The sequence below is a fragment of the Crotalus tigris genome, unplaced genomic scaffold, assembly GCF_016545835.1.
Source record: "Crotalus tigris isolate CLP2741 ecotype Arizona unplaced genomic scaffold, ASM1654583v1 scf7180000018884.865410, whole genome shotgun sequence".
Classification (NCBI taxonomy): domain Eukaryota; kingdom Metazoa; phylum Chordata; class Lepidosauria; order Squamata; family Viperidae; genus Crotalus; species Crotalus tigris.
Window position 1 is genome coordinate 462,964 of NW_024097256.1, and position 15,827 is coordinate 478,790.

Below are 15,827 nucleotides of genomic sequence, written 5' to 3' on the forward strand. Positions count from 1 at the left end.
TCAAAAATATGACGACATCAGGTAAGGCTGCAGAGGGTCCAAAACATCAAGACTCGGGCAATTGAAGACCTGCCCTTTCTGCATGCGTCTTGATTAAGCTCACCCCTCTTCTCCTCCAGGCACATCTGGCACCCTTCCTGATCAGATCTTCAGGCAGAGAGAGAGAGAGAGAGAGAGAGAGAGAGAGAGGGAGGGAGAAAGAAAGAGAGCTTTGTGTAGTTCCTGGAAAGAAAGTGCAAAAACACACAGACACACCCCATAAATTCAACACATTCCTCACTTGCATAGAAGACACCGAGCAATGCCTCCTACGCCCACAGCTGGTCAAAGGGTGGTAAAGAAGTCTTGATGTTCTGCTTTGCTTTGATCTTTCCCTAAATTTTTTTTTTTTTACAGAGCGGTGGGGAGCCATGGACCAAATGTGTTCTTTAAGATTCCCTTCAATGGCAGCCAGGTTCCCTTCTCCCCCCTTTTATCTCTTCCAATCCGATTTGAATGACCTGTATCTACTGCAAAGCCAACTCCAGACTCAGCTTTATTTATTTACTATCCTGAACCTTACGAGGGCACAGGGGTACCCTTAGATAGCTTACCGTATCTGAGTGCTTCTCAACCTTGGCGATTTGAAGCTGTGTGGACTTCAATTCCCAGAATGGGCTAGGGCAGGGGTAGGCAACCTTGGCTCTTTTATGACTCGTGGACTTCAACTCCCAGAATTCCTGAGCCAGCCATGCTGAGGGGAAAGGGAGAGGTTTCCATGCTGAGCCATGCTGGCTCAGGAATTCTGGGAGTTGAAGTCCACGAGTCATAAAAGAGCCAAGGTTGCCCATCCCCGGGCTAGGGAATTCTGGGAGTTGAAGTTCACACAGCTCCAAGTCGCCAAGGTTGAGATAGACTGCCATATCTGGATGATGCCCTTAATAGCTTCACTTCAACTCTGTTTGCTGCCATTGTGTAATCGTCAAAATTATTGCAGCCCTCACATTAGTAGTATTCTTTACAGTCATTGGCTGCAGCCCAGTATTTGCTGGAAATTTGCCTAAATCTTAGGGATGAAAAAGATGTTTATCATCTTTTTTGTTTTATTTTTGTTTATTTTATTTCATCCACATCCAAGCAAAGGTGACTGACTGTAGGAAAATGTTAGAAAATATAGGATGGATGGATGCAAGATTGATGAAAGATGATAGATAAGTGACAGATCTACCGTGGATGTTTGTAGCAAACTTATGCAGCTATTTCTAGGAAGAGGTCCTAATGGACTTACCTCTCCAATAATAATAATAAAGTTGGAAGGGACCTTGGAGATCATCTAGTCCAACTCCCTGCTCAGGCAGGAAACCCTATACCATTTCGGACAAATCTCTTCTTAAAAACTTCCAGTGTTGGAGCATTCACCGCTTCTGGAGGCAGGTTGTTCCACTGGTTAATTGTTCTAACTGTTGGAACTATAGTCCTCGAATTACATCCACAACGGAGCTGAAAATTTCTGTTGCTAAGCAAGGCAGTTAAGTCAGTTGCACCCCATTTTATGACCTTTTTACCACAGTTGTAAGTGAATTACTGCAGTGTTAAATGAATCATATGGCCATTAAGCAAATCTGACTTCTCCCAATTACTTTGCTTGTCAGAAGTCAGATGGGAAGGTTATAAATGGTGATCACATGGCCCAAGACGGTGCAACTGTCATAAATACATCCCAGTTGCCAAGTGCCCAAATTTTGATCACATAACCATGGGGAGGCCACTAGAGTTGTAAGTGTGAAAACCATAAGTCACTTTTTTCACTGCTGTTGTAACTTCAGTCACTAAACAAATGGTTGCAAGGATTACCCATATAAAACTGCAGCTTAAACACTGGGAGACAGAGCTGGGTGTGTATATTGATGCCATTTTAAAAAACGTTTAATTAAAAGAAATGAGTAAAATATTTCAAAAAGAAAGACAGCGTAGCATAAATGTGGAGTAGGATAAACAAACCAGCCCACTTCGTGAAATATGCAGAGAACAGAAATAACACACAACTACATCCAGTGTCATGGGTATAGATTGGGTATGTCTAGTTTAACGAAGAGAAGGACAAGGGGGGACAGGATAGCAGTGTTCCAATATCTCAGGGGCTGCCCCAAAGAAGAGGGAGTCAAGCTATTCTCCAAAGCACCTGAGGGCAGGACGAGAACGAATGGATGGAAACTGATCAAGGAGAGAAGCAACCTGGAACTAAGGAGAAACTTCCTGACAGTGAGAACGATTAACCAGTGGAACAGCCTGCCTCCAGGAGCAGTGAATGCTCCAACACTGGAAGTTTTTATGAAGAGACTGGACAGCCACTTGTCTGAAATGCTATAGGGTCTCCTGCTTGAGCAAGGGGCTGGACTAGAAGACCTCCAAGGTCCCTTCTATTCTATTCTATTCTATTCTATTCTATCCTATTCTATTCTATTCACTTCTGTGCAAGCGACCCCGCTTTCAAGGCAGCGAACGCGCACGCGCAAACGGGAACTGAACGGGACGGGCTCTTCCCCAGGCCGACTCCGCCCCTGACTGATACCGCCCCGAGAAAGCCAAGAAGGGCGTGGTGAATCGGCGACTGCTTCTCCCATTGGGCAGTTTATAACTAGAAGGAGGGGCCAGGATGGCGGGAAATACGGACCTGGAACGCGGAAGCCTCTTTTCAGAGTTCCCGGAACTTGAGAGCCTTACCTGGAGGAAGAGGAGGCTGGTAAGGGGCAGCTAAGCCCGCAAGCCCTTCGTTTCAATGAGAGTTGCTGTCTTGAGAACGCGACCGCGGGTTCCCCACCCAACCACGCAGGTCCCTTTGGACGGAGAGGCGCGTTTGTAGCCTCTTAGAAAGAGGGCAGTTCCTGGCAGAAGGCGTTTGGGGCTGTGCTGCGGAGACTCCTTGTAAAACTGGAGTGTGGCCTGCCTCCCCTTTCCTGTTGTGGGGTGTGTGTAAAAACGTGCGAGCAGGCTTGCTTTGAGCTGCTGTCAAAAGCTGAGCAGTTGGGGCCTGGTTAGTGTCTGGCTGGGAGACCACCAGGAGATTCTGGGGCTGTGGAGTATTTGGGGAGTTGAAAAACGAAGAAGGTGCTATATTGCTGCCAGGTAAAGTATGATTGATCCTTGTCAGTACTGTCATTTGGAATTGAGCAGGGTGCCACGGAGTCTTGACCTTCTAGTCCAGTGGTTCTCAACCCTTTTAATGCCGCAACCCCCAACAGGTCGTAAGTCGAGGACTACTCAACCGGTCGTAAGTCGAGGACTACTCAACTGGTGCAGCACCGTTTGCAGAATGGGACTTTTGGCGGGCTCAGCAGGGCAGAGACAGCTTGGACAATTCCTATTGGCTTTTGAAAGGCAATAGAATTAGACTCTATTCAAGAGAGTCTATTCTATTGGCTTTCAAAAGCCAATAGAATAAAAGGGAGTGGCACAGCTAAGGAAAAGGGGAAAAAAATGGCGGACTGCGTTGTTTGGCGACCCCCGTGAAATGATCGTTCAACCCCAAATGGGGTCCCGACCCACAGGCTGAGAACCACTGTATTAAGTTATTCTGTTCTTTGGCTGTGGATGTTACTGGTATTTTATTTTTAGTTCTGTTTTTGTGATGCTTATATACAATTGTAAATTGCTGAAAGAGTACAGTAGTGCTTTAAAAGATCAAAATGACTACAAGGGTTTGCTGAGGAACGATGTGTGCAAATGTTCCAGAATTTTGCAAGTCCTATAACTTGCATCATCTTAAAGCAGGATTGGGCTGCTGAAGAATGTAGACTGTTGGACTAAGACCAGAGAGAGATGGGTTCAAATCCTCATTCCATCATAATGATTATAAGTATACTTAATGTAATGCCTAGCCTAATTTTTGGGAATTTGAAGTGCAAATATATTGAATCTGGAAAAATGGAAAAGCAATCTAAGTAAAACAATAGATTATTAATCTGGCTTCACGAGGCTCAATCATATCAGTTACATGTATAATAGATGTATTAGTACATCATACTCTCCTTTAGTTTTAATTATGATTTTTAAATGGGATTTTTTTTGTGCAAATCAAGTCAGTCTTGATTACTTTATGGTTGGATATATGTGCAAATGGGTGAGTTAATTTGATGACCAAATTATTTGGTAGCAAAGCTGTGCAAAGGTAGCCTTAATATGAGCACACTCAAAGCCTACGAGGCCGTTGCAATTACAAATTGGTTAATATTCTTGGACATTTCAGCACAACAAACTTTAGTCAGTTGGGTTTCTTCCATTTGCACTCTGGTTTTTTTTGCTCATAACGTCCTTCCAAGCTTCAAAACTTTTAGGATATATTTTGAAGTGTTGCCTAATTTGCATCTTCTCTGTTTTCATGCTGAAGGATATTTCATGTCATCTGAAGGCAGAAAATGAAGCGGAAAGGCGGAAGCTGTACTGGGAAACAGCAGGAGTCTTGTGACGTCTGGCTGGATCCTTCAGCGCTCAAAAGACGCAAGGTGGTGGCAATTTATTTATACCCCACCTTTATTTTATTTTTTTTGTTAAAAAAGTTTTTATTTTCCATTTATTCATACAAAATACAATTAACCATTGGTACTGCCTGCCCATTCCCCCCAGGCTGCGTCCACCCTCTCTAAACCTTTCCTACTTCCCTCTTTCTCTCCTCCCCTCCTACTCTCTTCCCCTCCCCATCTCCTCTAACCATCCTACTTCCTCCCTACTCCTTCCTCCCCTCTCATCCCTCTCACACACATGAACGCAGCATAGGGGGAATACCCAAGCATTTGCCATGACTATATTATCATTACCCACCCACCCACCCTCAACCCTCCCCCCCTCGCTTCCCAGAGCAGAGTACAGGGTTATTAATAAGGTTAACAATAATAAAAAAAGGGAAAAAAAGAAAAAAAATCATACTTAACCTTTAACTCCCCTTAAATTAAGACATATAAACAAATCTCTACAACAATTACTATAAAATTTACTCATAAAATAAATGAAACTTTAAAGTACCATATTTTTTCTGAATATAATCTATCCATCTTCTCCATACAATAATATATCTTTCTCGTGTATGATCCTTCAAATAAGCAGAGCCCCACCTTTATTTTTTATAAATAATTCAAGGGGGTGAATATATACTTCTCCCTCTTCCTATTTCCCCCACAATAACTCGGTGAGGTGTGTTGGATTGGGCTGGAGGCAACCAGCCTGCTTTCATCTCTAAGGCAGACTAGAATGCTCCCTCTCCTGGTGATTGGCCCAAAATCATCCAGATGGCTTTCATGCCTAAGGTGGGACTAGAACTCACTGCATCCTGGTTTCTAGCCTGCTGTCTTAACCACTAAACCAAACTGGCTCTAATGTACTAAGGTAGTTTATTTCATGCATTGTTAAAGCTGAACAGTAATATAACATGAGAGATTTCATTGTGCAGGTAATCTGAAACCTGTCATCTTTCCAGGCCCTCAGACACAGGAGCCCTTTGTGGCCTGGTTCATACAAACTAAGCCATGATGGTTTGCTTGTTTGGGGGTTAATGTATTGGGTGAACTTACCTGATTGATACTATGATTTATAATTTAGCATAAATTGGGCATGAAACCAGATCATTGTGATTTCATTTTTAATGTGGGCTCATAGTAAAAAAATGATGGTAAATGTTATCTCAATGATGGTTAAGCTAACCATGATTTAGGATGCACAGACTTAGCCAGTATCTACCCTGGAATACTGTATCAAACAGGAAATCTGAGGAGATGAATAGATTGGCAACACCTACAAAGTCCACAATTGAGTTTAGATCAGACATATTATTAATCGTATCTTAGTTCGATTTTGCTGAGAATGGCAGCTTAGAACCTCTGGAAAGATGCCTTGAAGTCACATTTAACATAGTATTAAATACCAGCATTATGGTGCCATGCAGGTAGTTTCTCGATTGGTTGCTTAGCAACCATTTGAAATGACCCAGATTTGAAGTTACGATGGATGGTCGCAGGGGGGGTGGGGGAGTTGTGGTCACTATACTTCAAGGGTTCATTAGCTAGACTGCATTTACAACTCTTGGCAAGATCCCATGGTCAAATGACTACATTTTATGACAGTTTGCTGAAAACTGGCCATTCTTTTCAGCAAAACCTTGCTCATAGCAAACTACTGGTTTGTTTAACAACCGTGATTTGTTTAACAAATGCTGCAAAAAAAGTGGTAAAATTAGATCAGTCACGTGACTGAGTCACTTTACGACCATTGTGAGTGATGACCATGCTGGGCATGCTCCATTATAGTCACGAGGACTACCTGTAGTTGAAAAAACATCAGTTTATTTTGATTACTGATTACACATTGCACAAACATGCTGGGAGGAAGATTAGTCATAGGCTGATAACATTTTGAAAAAGAAGATATGATTGCCCCAGGAAAGTTTTCTGATCAGGAACACTCCTGTCAATAGAGCAGTGGTTCTCAACCTGTGGGTCGGGACCCCATATGGGGTCGAACAACCATTTCACGGGGGTCGCCAAACAACGCAGTCTGTCATTTTTTCCCCCTTTTCCTTAGCTATGCTACTCCCTTTTATTCTATTGGCTTTTGAAAGCCAATAGAATAGACTCTCTTGAATAGAGTCTAATTCTATTGGCTTTCAAAAGCCAATAGGAATTGTCCAGGCTGCCTCTGCCCTGCTGAGCCCGCCAAAAGTCCCATTCTGCAAACGGTGCTGCACCAGTTGAGTAGTCCTCGACTTACGACTGGTTGGGGGTCACGGCATTAAAAAGGTTGAGAACCACTGCAATAGAGGAAATCATCCTGTGATTATTTGTTGCAGGTTCTGCTTGCAGATGCTGTTCAAATTGGTTTTATATGAGTAAATGACTATTAATGTAGGGTTTGGGAATTAAGCAGTGTATGCAATATGCTAAACGTGATGCACAAGGACAGTTGCTCTTAATTCTTTGTTTTGTTCCATCTAGAATGTTGTCACTAAGTCAGCCTTAACTCTCCTGGGTCAGTACTCTCATTCTGCTTCAGTAAATGGGCTTCATCCAGGCACTAAACAAACCACTATTTCTACTTTCTTCACTGCTCAGAAAGCAGGTACAGTCTGGTTTTTCCCCCCCCCCAATTTTAAGATACTCATGACATGGGAAGAGAATTGTCTTTGCAGAAATAATTGCCAATCTTGACATATTATGCACATTGCACTGTAACATCAACAGACCAAATGGCTGAAGTTCTTTGCTAAGTCACAACTGACAAATCCAGTCTACCCGTATTATGTAAATGCAGCTTGTAGGTTTGTAACTATGCTGGGTAAAATGAGGATTCCAGAACACAAATTTTTCTCTCCAAAATCCTCCAGTAAAAAAAATCCACCATTTGTTTTATTTTGTTTCTGGGGAAGAGGAGACTGTACATGTATGAAATTGTTCAGGCTTTGGAAGTAAAACACTTTAGGCTTAATTGAAATAAACATTTCTCATCTGTGTACAAATATAGTGAGGGCTACACACTGATAGCCCCAAAGGGGACTGGGAGAACATGGCCATCCTCTTTTCATTGTGGAGTTACATGGTATGCTAAGCCATCATGTAGTCTGTCAAATTCTGGAATGCCACTATGGTTACAATGAACAGTGGCTTAGCACAATGTAAACTCTCCATTATAATTTGAATAGGATTTAGTACATGCTATCTAAGCTGGTAGAAATTCCATTTCTTTATATGCTGCTCCAACAGCAGACAACGTCTGGATTCCTGTTAAAATGAGGCAGAAATGGCAGTGATGGGTCTCTGGGAAATGTAGCCCTCCCACCTGCCCAGTTTAATCTCCCCATTAATACAAGGAGGACTTATATGTGGGGCCTCTGCCTTGCCAGATGCAGAATGGGACAACTCGCCGTAGCCATCTCACTGTGGGACAACTCGCCGCAGGACAATGTAACAATTCAATTATTTAAAATAAAAAATATTTTAATTTTTGTCATTCACATTTTATTCTGTCCTTTGTTTTGCATCCTTTAATTATTCTATTTCACCATTTCTTTGATATTAGTGTAACTCTTGTCCTGTGGTGAGTTGTCCCGTGGCAAGTTGGCTGTGGTGAATTGTCATCAACCAGGGGTAGGCAACCTTGGCTCTTTTATGACTCGTGGACTTCAACTCCCAGAATTCCTGAGGCAGCATGGCTCAGCTTGGAAACCTCTCCCTTTCCCCTCAGCGTAGCTGACTCAGGAATTCTGGGAGTTGAAGTCCACCAGTCATAAAGTGGCCTAGGCCTAGGCAGGGGTAGGCAACCTTGGCTCTTTTCTGACTGGTGGACTTCAACTCCCAGAATTCCTGAGCCAGCATGGCTCAGCTTGGAAACCGCTCCCTTCTCCCTCAGCGTGGCTGGCTCAGGAATTCTGGGAGTTGAAGTCCACCAGTCAGAAAAGAGCCAAGGTGGCCTACCCGTCATAGACCCTGCCCAGAGGTGTCTCTGCAGTGTCTCAACTTGGAAAAGTTGCCGGTTATGGGGGGCTGAATTGGCATGAAGGATTCTTGGTCTGTTATCCAAGTACCAGGCAGATGGGGGGATGCAGGCTATCGCTCTGCTGATGCTTGGAAGCTACTGGCCACGTTTCCACATTGGGGCCACATTTTGGAGTTTAAAGGCGGCAATTGAAACAGTTTGCCTGACAGAATCTTTGTCCTGGCAGGAAATTATATTCCCAGCCTTAACTCCTGAAAATTTCATGTAATGGTTTCCTACGGCTGTAAACAAAGTCAGAAGCTGCACAGCATCCAACCACCCCACTCCTCCAGCTCCCCATTACTTGAGAAATACTGCAGTTTGCTTCTGAGAAGTGGGGAGAGGTGAGGAAGCTCATGAACTAGCTCTCCAAATATAAGGCAGGAGTTCCTAACCAGGGGTACTTGCACCCCGTAGGGGTTTGAGATGATATTCCAGGGGGGTGCGAAAACTTGGGTTTTCAAAATTATAATGTGTATGCATAATTTGTTGCCGTTATTTCGAACTTTTGTAAGGGGTGTGAGAATATATCAGAAGTGTTCTAGGGGTGCAGAGTATAGGAAAGGTTGGGAGCCGCTGATATAAGGGTTGCACAAAAGCCCCACCAGTAGATGGCAGCAAAAAGATAAGGTAAACCTTTTAGTGCCATCTAGCGGTCATCTTTTTCATCCCAGATATTTTAGCAGCTACAGTCAATTGCACATTTTCAAGGCTACATAGTCGTAAGTTCAAATAAGTTGCACATAGATCTGCAGAGCTCTGTATAAGAGGATTTATTATTTGCTACTTCCATTGCACTCTTCACTGCAAAGACATACAAAACTCACAATGTCACCCAAAAAACTTTTGTCTCTCCATTGCATTAATACTACTAAAAGGTGTGGAAGATATGTGACAACTCCTGTTTCACTACTACTTCTTCATCACTTCAAAAACTAGGGGAAAGGTAATTGAGGAAAGCAGCAACTTTTGAAGTTTTTTTTTTCTCTCTCAAGTCTTTTCTTTAGGTAACAGTTCTTGGTTGGTTGTTTCTTTCAATTCCAAAGAGGAGCAACAGAGGGAATAATTGAGACCTATTAAGAAAGACAGGTTGACCATTCAGGCATAGCACTAGTTCAAACTAGTGCAGGGGTAGGCAACCTTGGCTCTTTTATGACTCATGGACTTCAACTCCAAGAATTCCTGAGCCAGCTATGCTGGCTCAGGAATTCTGTGAGTTGATGTCCATGAGTCATAAAAGAGCCGAGGTTGCCTACCCCTGCACTAGTCAGAACAAGAGCCTGATCAGTATTTGTATTATCTTTTTCTCTGGTTAGCCAGACAGGTTTTTGCAACAACAAACATATCCCCAAAACTTTTATTTTAAACACGGAGGCTAAGGCACATTTTTTTCCTGAATTAAATGATTCTCCCCTCCTACACAAGCTTCAGATCACCCACGGTCCTGCCTAAGTCCATGTCTTGGCAAAGCTTCTGAAAGCCACAGTAAATCAAAGAGGGAGATGGGATCTCCTCCCAGGGCAGGGCCTCTGACTAGTAGGGAGAACATCTGATCCCTTAGATTCAGGTAGACTCTTGAGAGATGGAGCGTGAACCTCTCCTAAGAACAGCATTTTGGAGTTATAGCATTTTTTTTCTCCTCAGTCACATATGTATCCGGCTCCTGAAGTAAAAGAGCTGCACCAGCCTAAGACTGCTAAGCTATATAAAGGCTGTGTCGTTGACCTCTGGCTGATTCGGATTCCATTGTTTTTGGCAGGGGAAAAGAACACAGACCAAAACAAAGAGTTGGTGACTTCGGCGTCAAACAACATTGTCCACCTAGAAGGCTCTGAACTGCTTAGAGGGAAAAGGACCACAGCCCCGGCTTCTGTCCTTCAACCATCAGGCCTGCAAGACTGCCAAACACAATCTGCAAAGCCGCCAAACGCCTCCCGTCTTTTCCTTGGCCGTTCTCTCCCTGCTCAAGCCCGGAGCCAGACCAGCACCCTCCGAGTTGCTAGGGAGGAAGACGCCGTAACGGACGGGGAGGCCTGTCTAACTACAGATCTCATTCAGCACCTGGGAGTAAAGGGGGGCCTTCAGCCGCCAGGGGTCCCTGTGTCCCCTCTGAAAGAGAAGAACGGTGGCTGGCAAAGAGAAGAGAGACCCGCTTTGTTCTCTCGGAGAAGCCCAAGTTTTAAAATAATCCCGAACCAAAGAAGGACTGCAGGGAAACGGCGCAGACCCCTCTCCTCTAGGGCAGGCGTTACCTTTGTGGACGACTCTGACTCTGAAAATATGGATCCTGACCCGGAAGAAAACCTAGCGGGAGCGGCACATTTGAGGGATTTCAACCAAACCACATCTGGATTCTGTAGAAACTATTCGGATGCCGTTAGCTATGAGAACAGCTCCCTAGCTTCAACGCAGCGGCTGTTCACACAGGACTCCGAGGGCTACAGAGTAATTTCGCACCGCTATGGAGAAGAAAGCAAACGGTCCTCACCAAAGGAGCTCATGTGGGGCAAAAGGACCCCCGTAAGAAGCTCCTTCAATAATAAGAGCTGCTTTAGAGATGGTTGGGCTGGAGACAGTAGCCCCCCTGGGTCCCTGGGCAGGAGCTTTTCTCCTCTGGCAGAACGGAGTGAAAAGTCATGTTATGACTTGCTATTCACAGAGGATTCAGAAGGCAATAAAGTCATTAAACACTAAATCGTAATTGCTCTGTGAGATAAACTGGGCTCAGTGCCTCCTTTCAAAACAAACCTGGCTTAAAGGACCCTTCTGTATACTGCCTATGGCTGTGTGTCGCATAGTTAAATCTGTTTTGCTCAACATGCTTTCTTCAGATGTGTGAGCTAATAAAAGAAATGGAGGAATGCAAGCTTTATCCTGGTGTTCTAGAAAGACGTCAGGCTGCTCTAGAATTGTTCCACGAGATCAGAGTCGACTAGCTTTCAATTCAGGTAGCTTAAAGTTTGGCTAAGATGGGTTTAAGCTAGACCCATCAGCCACAGCACCGTTTAAAAGTTGGTATTGCTGACCAGTGCTCGCCGCCTCAAAATGGAGGGTGGGGAGAAGGTGCTTTTTGTTAAAAAAAAAAAACAGCAGACCTGCCTGGTTGCACAGCTAGTACACCTGATTCATACAACTTCCACAAGATCAAGCCTGCAAAGATGGGTCTACTTCCTTGTGCCCCTTTAGGCAACGTTTAAGACTAGTCCACCAGTTTGTATGTTTACAAAGAACTCCAATGAGTCTGAACAGAACTCACAGTTGTTCTGCCCCAATGAACACCTGATGCTCTCCACAAAGGCTTTGGATTTGAATGCCAATCAGCCTGAACCTCAGGCTAACGGCAAGTGCTTTGGGGAACTGCAGCCCAAAATGGCAGGAAAGTACCAGGCTGTCTACATCTGGCTTTACAATATTTTTAAATAGCTTGACAGAATATTAAGAGTGGGAAAAGAATGGGTGGAAACTTGTTTTGTGCGCCATGGGAAAGAGAGTGATATAAATTCCCTGAGGGTTGAAGTTAGTGATTTAAACCAAAATGGTTCCCCTACATAACAAGTGGCAGCATCAGAAACAATCATGCTACAATTGCTGCTGACAAAGGATCAGCCGGTGCTCAAAAGGCTTTGAAAATATACTGCAAAAACTTTTCCACACTTTTGCAAAGGTTCTGAAAGGTTATTGTTAGTGGCAATAATTTTAAACATGCAGACAAGCACTAGAAAAGATCTCCCAATTGCTTTACCCATGGCCTGATGCTACAGAAGAGTCCAAGGAGTTGTTTTGCAAATTCTTGGATGGGAGGGCAACTGAGGGGTTCCTTTGAGGGTTCTTGGTTTTTGCCAGCACAAAAGACCAAGCCATTCTTGAATTGTCCTGACCATCCCCAGTGCTAAAGTATCTTATCAAATTCACAGGCGATTTGGTGCCCTCCCACTAGAAACTTGACCACGTGCTATTCTTCCATTTGTGTTAATTCCACCTGCTTGACCCTGAGCTTAAAGCAAAGAGCAAAGCATGCAGATTCTGTGTTTTGTGTCAACAAATAAAAAATATAGGAATTTTAGCTTTCAAGAGCTGAATTACAAGACTGGGTAGCAGCCTGAATTCAAAGGGGTAAAGATACTTCGGAGCGCACATAGGTGGGCTTCACACATGCGCCAGCAACTCCGTAGATCAGTGGTTCTCAACCTTTCTAATGCCGCGACCCCATAATACAGTTCCCCATGTTGTGGTGACCCCCAACCACTTATACATCACTGAGTGCCAGGGGCGTGGCCAAAGAAAAGGGGAAAAAAATGGCGGACAGAGACCCCCGTGAAATGGTCGTTCGACCCCAAATGGGGTCCCGACCCACAGGTTGAGAATCACTGCTGTAGATGTATTTGCTTCAAGGTGGTGTTGACAGGTGGACTCTAAGTGTACTTTCAAATCTGCACTGCTGCATAGCTTTAGTATATCATCAGCAAACAGATTTTAAATTCAATGCTTAGATTTAGACACTTGATTACATCTTTAGTCAACTATACCTCTGTTGTTTGAAGGATGTTGGTTGTGAAGAGGCTGCATAAAATAGGAACTGTTCAGAAATCTACCTTTGCAAAACAAATCTTGGGACTCAAACAGTTTCAGTATTCACAGGCTTCAGATCTGTAGCAAGGCTACGAAATGATTTTTTTTAAACGAAAATCATCACTGATAATTCCTACTTTAAATGAATCCGTACTCACTGCTTCAGTTCAGAATGTGGAAAAGTTTTTCCTTTAAAAAAAAAGTTGTATCGTTTGGCTGTGTGGAAAAAAAAAACCCAGCAAAATGTCAGTTTCTCTCGCTTAGTGTATTCCTTTTGCACAAAAGCACACAGGAAGCCTAACCCCTAAAGGATATTTAATGTTCAAGGAAGGCAACCACTGTAGAGAAAAATTTTTGAGAAGCATACTAACATAAGAAATGAATATAACTTGTCAGTTCTTTTTCATATTTACATCTTCATCTTTCAAAGCAAATTTCCTCCTTAAAACTTCGGCTATAAGAATCGCAGGATCCTCTTCTTTCAGTATACTTCTGTTCCTAAAAGGAAGAGAGAAGATGAAGGATGTTACATAAGAGCATGGGCAGATTTTTCATAAGCTGCAGTAGTTCCTGAATTATTTACCAACATTCTAAAATATTTATTAACATTCTAAAATAAGCTGGCAGCTTTTTCATCAAACTATTTTATTACCAGAGTGGTTTATTTTTTTTCCAAGATCATAGCTAAGATGGTATGATCTACAAACACCACTTAGATCAGTGTTTCTCAACACCGGCAACTTTAGGACCTGTGGATTTCAACTCCCAGAATTCCCGTGTCAGCTTTCCCTTCCCTACTTTCTTGCCTGCAACAGTCTTTCCTTTTCATTGTCCAGCAGAGACTTTTCCTCTTCCCGTATCATCCCAGAAGCCTTGCCTCTTTGCTGCCCTTGACCCACCATAGAGTGGAACATGAATGTGGGAAGGGGCTCCTGGGGAGTGGTGTTCAGAGCAAGGTAATTTAGGCTGCCAATGATGTAGACTGGCCAACCAAGCCCAACTAACTGACCCAGGCTGAGGCAAGCCCCTAGGCTCCCAAATGGAATATTTATGGTCAATGGCCACAAAAAAATACATCGCCCTAAAATCCAAAACCACAAAACAATATGGTGAAAACTCTGTAAAAAAAGATGCTGAGACTCTAGAAAGAGTACAGAGAACAAAGATGATCAAGGGACTGGAGGCTAAAACATAAGGAAAGGCTGCTGGAATTGGGTATGTCTGTAGTCTAATAAAGAGAAGGACGAGGGGTGACATGATAGCAGCGTTCCAATATCTCAGGGGCTGCCCCAAAAAAGAGGGAGCCAAGCTATTCTCCAAAGCGCCTGAAGGCAGGACAAGAAGCAACGGGTGGAAACTAACCAAGGAGAGAAGCAACCTGGAACTAAAGAGAAACTTCCTGACAGTTAGAACAATTAACCAGTGGAACAACCTGCCTCCAGAAGCGGTGAATGCTTCAACACTGGAAATTTTTAAGAAGAGACTGGATGGCCATCTATCTGAAATGGTATAGGGTTTCCTACCTGAGTAGGGGATTGGACCAGATGACCTCCAAGGTCCCTTCCAACTTTATTATTATTATTATTATTATTATTATTATTATTATTATTATTATTATTATTATACCCGTGGATTTCAACTCCCAGGAAATCAATTTCACTACTAAAAGACTGACATGGGGGTTTGGAATTAAGCCTATTTAAATGTGAGCTCTCTTATTTATAATGTGTTTCTCACATCTGTTCCAGCTCTAGTTTTCATGCTGCTTTCCCCTGATACTGAGATAATTCTGTTTACCAGTTTAATTAACTTGAGCTAAGAACAAGAATCCCAATGGAGGAGCACATTAGAAGGTGCCAGGAGAATTTAAAATACAATTGATGTTAAGCTCTAATATTATGGAAAAGCTTCCAAAGAACTCCACCCTTCCTTCAGTTCTGTTTTGCTCCATACATTACAGATAGTCCTTGACTTACCACCATAATGGAGCCAATTTTCAGCAAAAATGTTGTAAAATCTGGTCACATGATTGTGGGATTCTGCACACAGCTGTAAATGTAGGTCAGCACCTAAAGTGCATCTGACCGCAGGGGTATGTGTTTGTGTGGCGCATCAGAACTTTGGAACTGGGTTGTAAGTACCTTTTGGGGGATGTATCAGAACTTCGAATGATGCTAACTGGCTAGTTGTAAATCAAGGACTATCTATGGGCCATTTTGAAAGATCAGAAGTTGAGATTAAGGAAACCCACTCTAAACCCAAGAGCTATAATATTGAACCAAATGTTCCTTTTAATCTGGTAGGTATCTGTCCTTCCTAATGTCATCATCAACAGGAGAAACATCTACACTCCTTCATTAAGTGGTCTGTCCTTAAATAATCTGATCTTCACTTGGATCACACATAAGGGTGTCATAACAATCAGGGTTGCGTGGAAGGGTAAAATTAGCAGCCAGTTACTACGTTAATGCCTACTTATCACTACGCTAGGCCAAAGTGAAACTGATCAGCTGGTGTGGGATATACTACGCTGGTCTAATTTAACTCTATTGGTGCAGTTCAGCACATTGGGCAACTCTGCTCATTTGGTTAACTTGTGTGAGGTGATGCATTTGTGCAGGCTCAGAAAATGGATTAATCTTGACATCCAGGTTCAAGTGTTGTGTGAACGCAGCCATACTATGATCTGGATTAGCTACTGCTTTGGAAATTAAGGCACAGTGCTTCACACGCAATTCACTGTTTGGACTAATATATTGAGG

The 15,827-nt window shown here is 43.2% G+C and overlaps 2 protein-coding genes across 7 annotated transcripts in view; one reads left to right on the forward strand and one right to left on the reverse strand.

The window, feature by feature from the left end:
* On the forward strand, positions 1 to 11,191 carry LOC120314315 (aurora kinase A and ninein-interacting protein-like). Of its 4 annotated transcripts, none has more exons than XM_039357274.1 (4): positions 1 to 21; positions 4,367 to 4,481; positions 6,960 to 7,083; positions 10,256 to 11,191. In XM_039357274.1, the coding sequence occupies exons 2-4, from the start codon at positions 4,395 to 4,397 to the stop codon at positions 11,188 to 11,190; spliced, it is 1,146 nt and encodes a 381-aa protein (XP_039213208.1). In that variant the 5' UTR covers positions 1 to 21; positions 4,367 to 4,394; the 3' UTR covers position 11,191. The 4 variants fall into 4 exon arrangements, with proteins under 4 accessions (XP_039213208.1, XP_039213210.1, XP_039213207.1 ...); XM_039357273.1 differs by lacking the exon at positions 1 to 21 and adding an exon at positions 2,367 to 2,722; XM_039357275.1 differs by lacking the exon at positions 1 to 21 and adding an exon at positions 2,750 to 3,105.
* The window catches only part of MTFR1L (mitochondrial fission regulator 1 like), a 23,165-nt gene continuing 16,592 nt past the window's right edge, over positions 9,255 to 15,827 (reverse strand). For 2 of the 3 annotated variants that reach the window (XM_039357284.1, XM_039357282.1), the window contains exons 9-10: positions 13,479 to 13,563; positions 9,255 to 9,569 (exon numbers count right to left, since the gene is read on the reverse strand). In XM_039357284.1, the coding sequence (XP_039213218.1) occupies positions 9,531 to 9,569; positions 13,479 to 13,563 (124 nt within the window). In that variant the 3' untranslated portion in view covers positions 9,255 to 9,530. Of the gene's footprint in view, positions 9,570 to 13,436; positions 13,564 to 15,827 lie in introns of all 3 variants that reach the window. The other variant, XM_039357283.1, reaches the window with a different exon arrangement.

Excerpts from the sequence above, each read along its gene's own strand:
- LOC120314315 (XM_039357274.1), top strand. The coding sequence starts at position 4,395 with ATGAAGCGGAAAGGCGGAAGCTGTACTGGGAAACAGCAGGAGTCTTGT. Across the intron at positions 4,482-6,959 it reads CAGCGCTCAAAAGACGCAAG|AATGTTGTCACTAAGTCAGC; the intron begins GTGGTGGCAATT and ends TGTTCCATCTAG. Across the intron at positions 7,084-10,255 it reads CTTCACTGCTCAGAAAGCAG|GGGAAAAGAACACAGACCAA; the intron begins GTACAGTCTGGT and ends TGTTTTTGGCAG.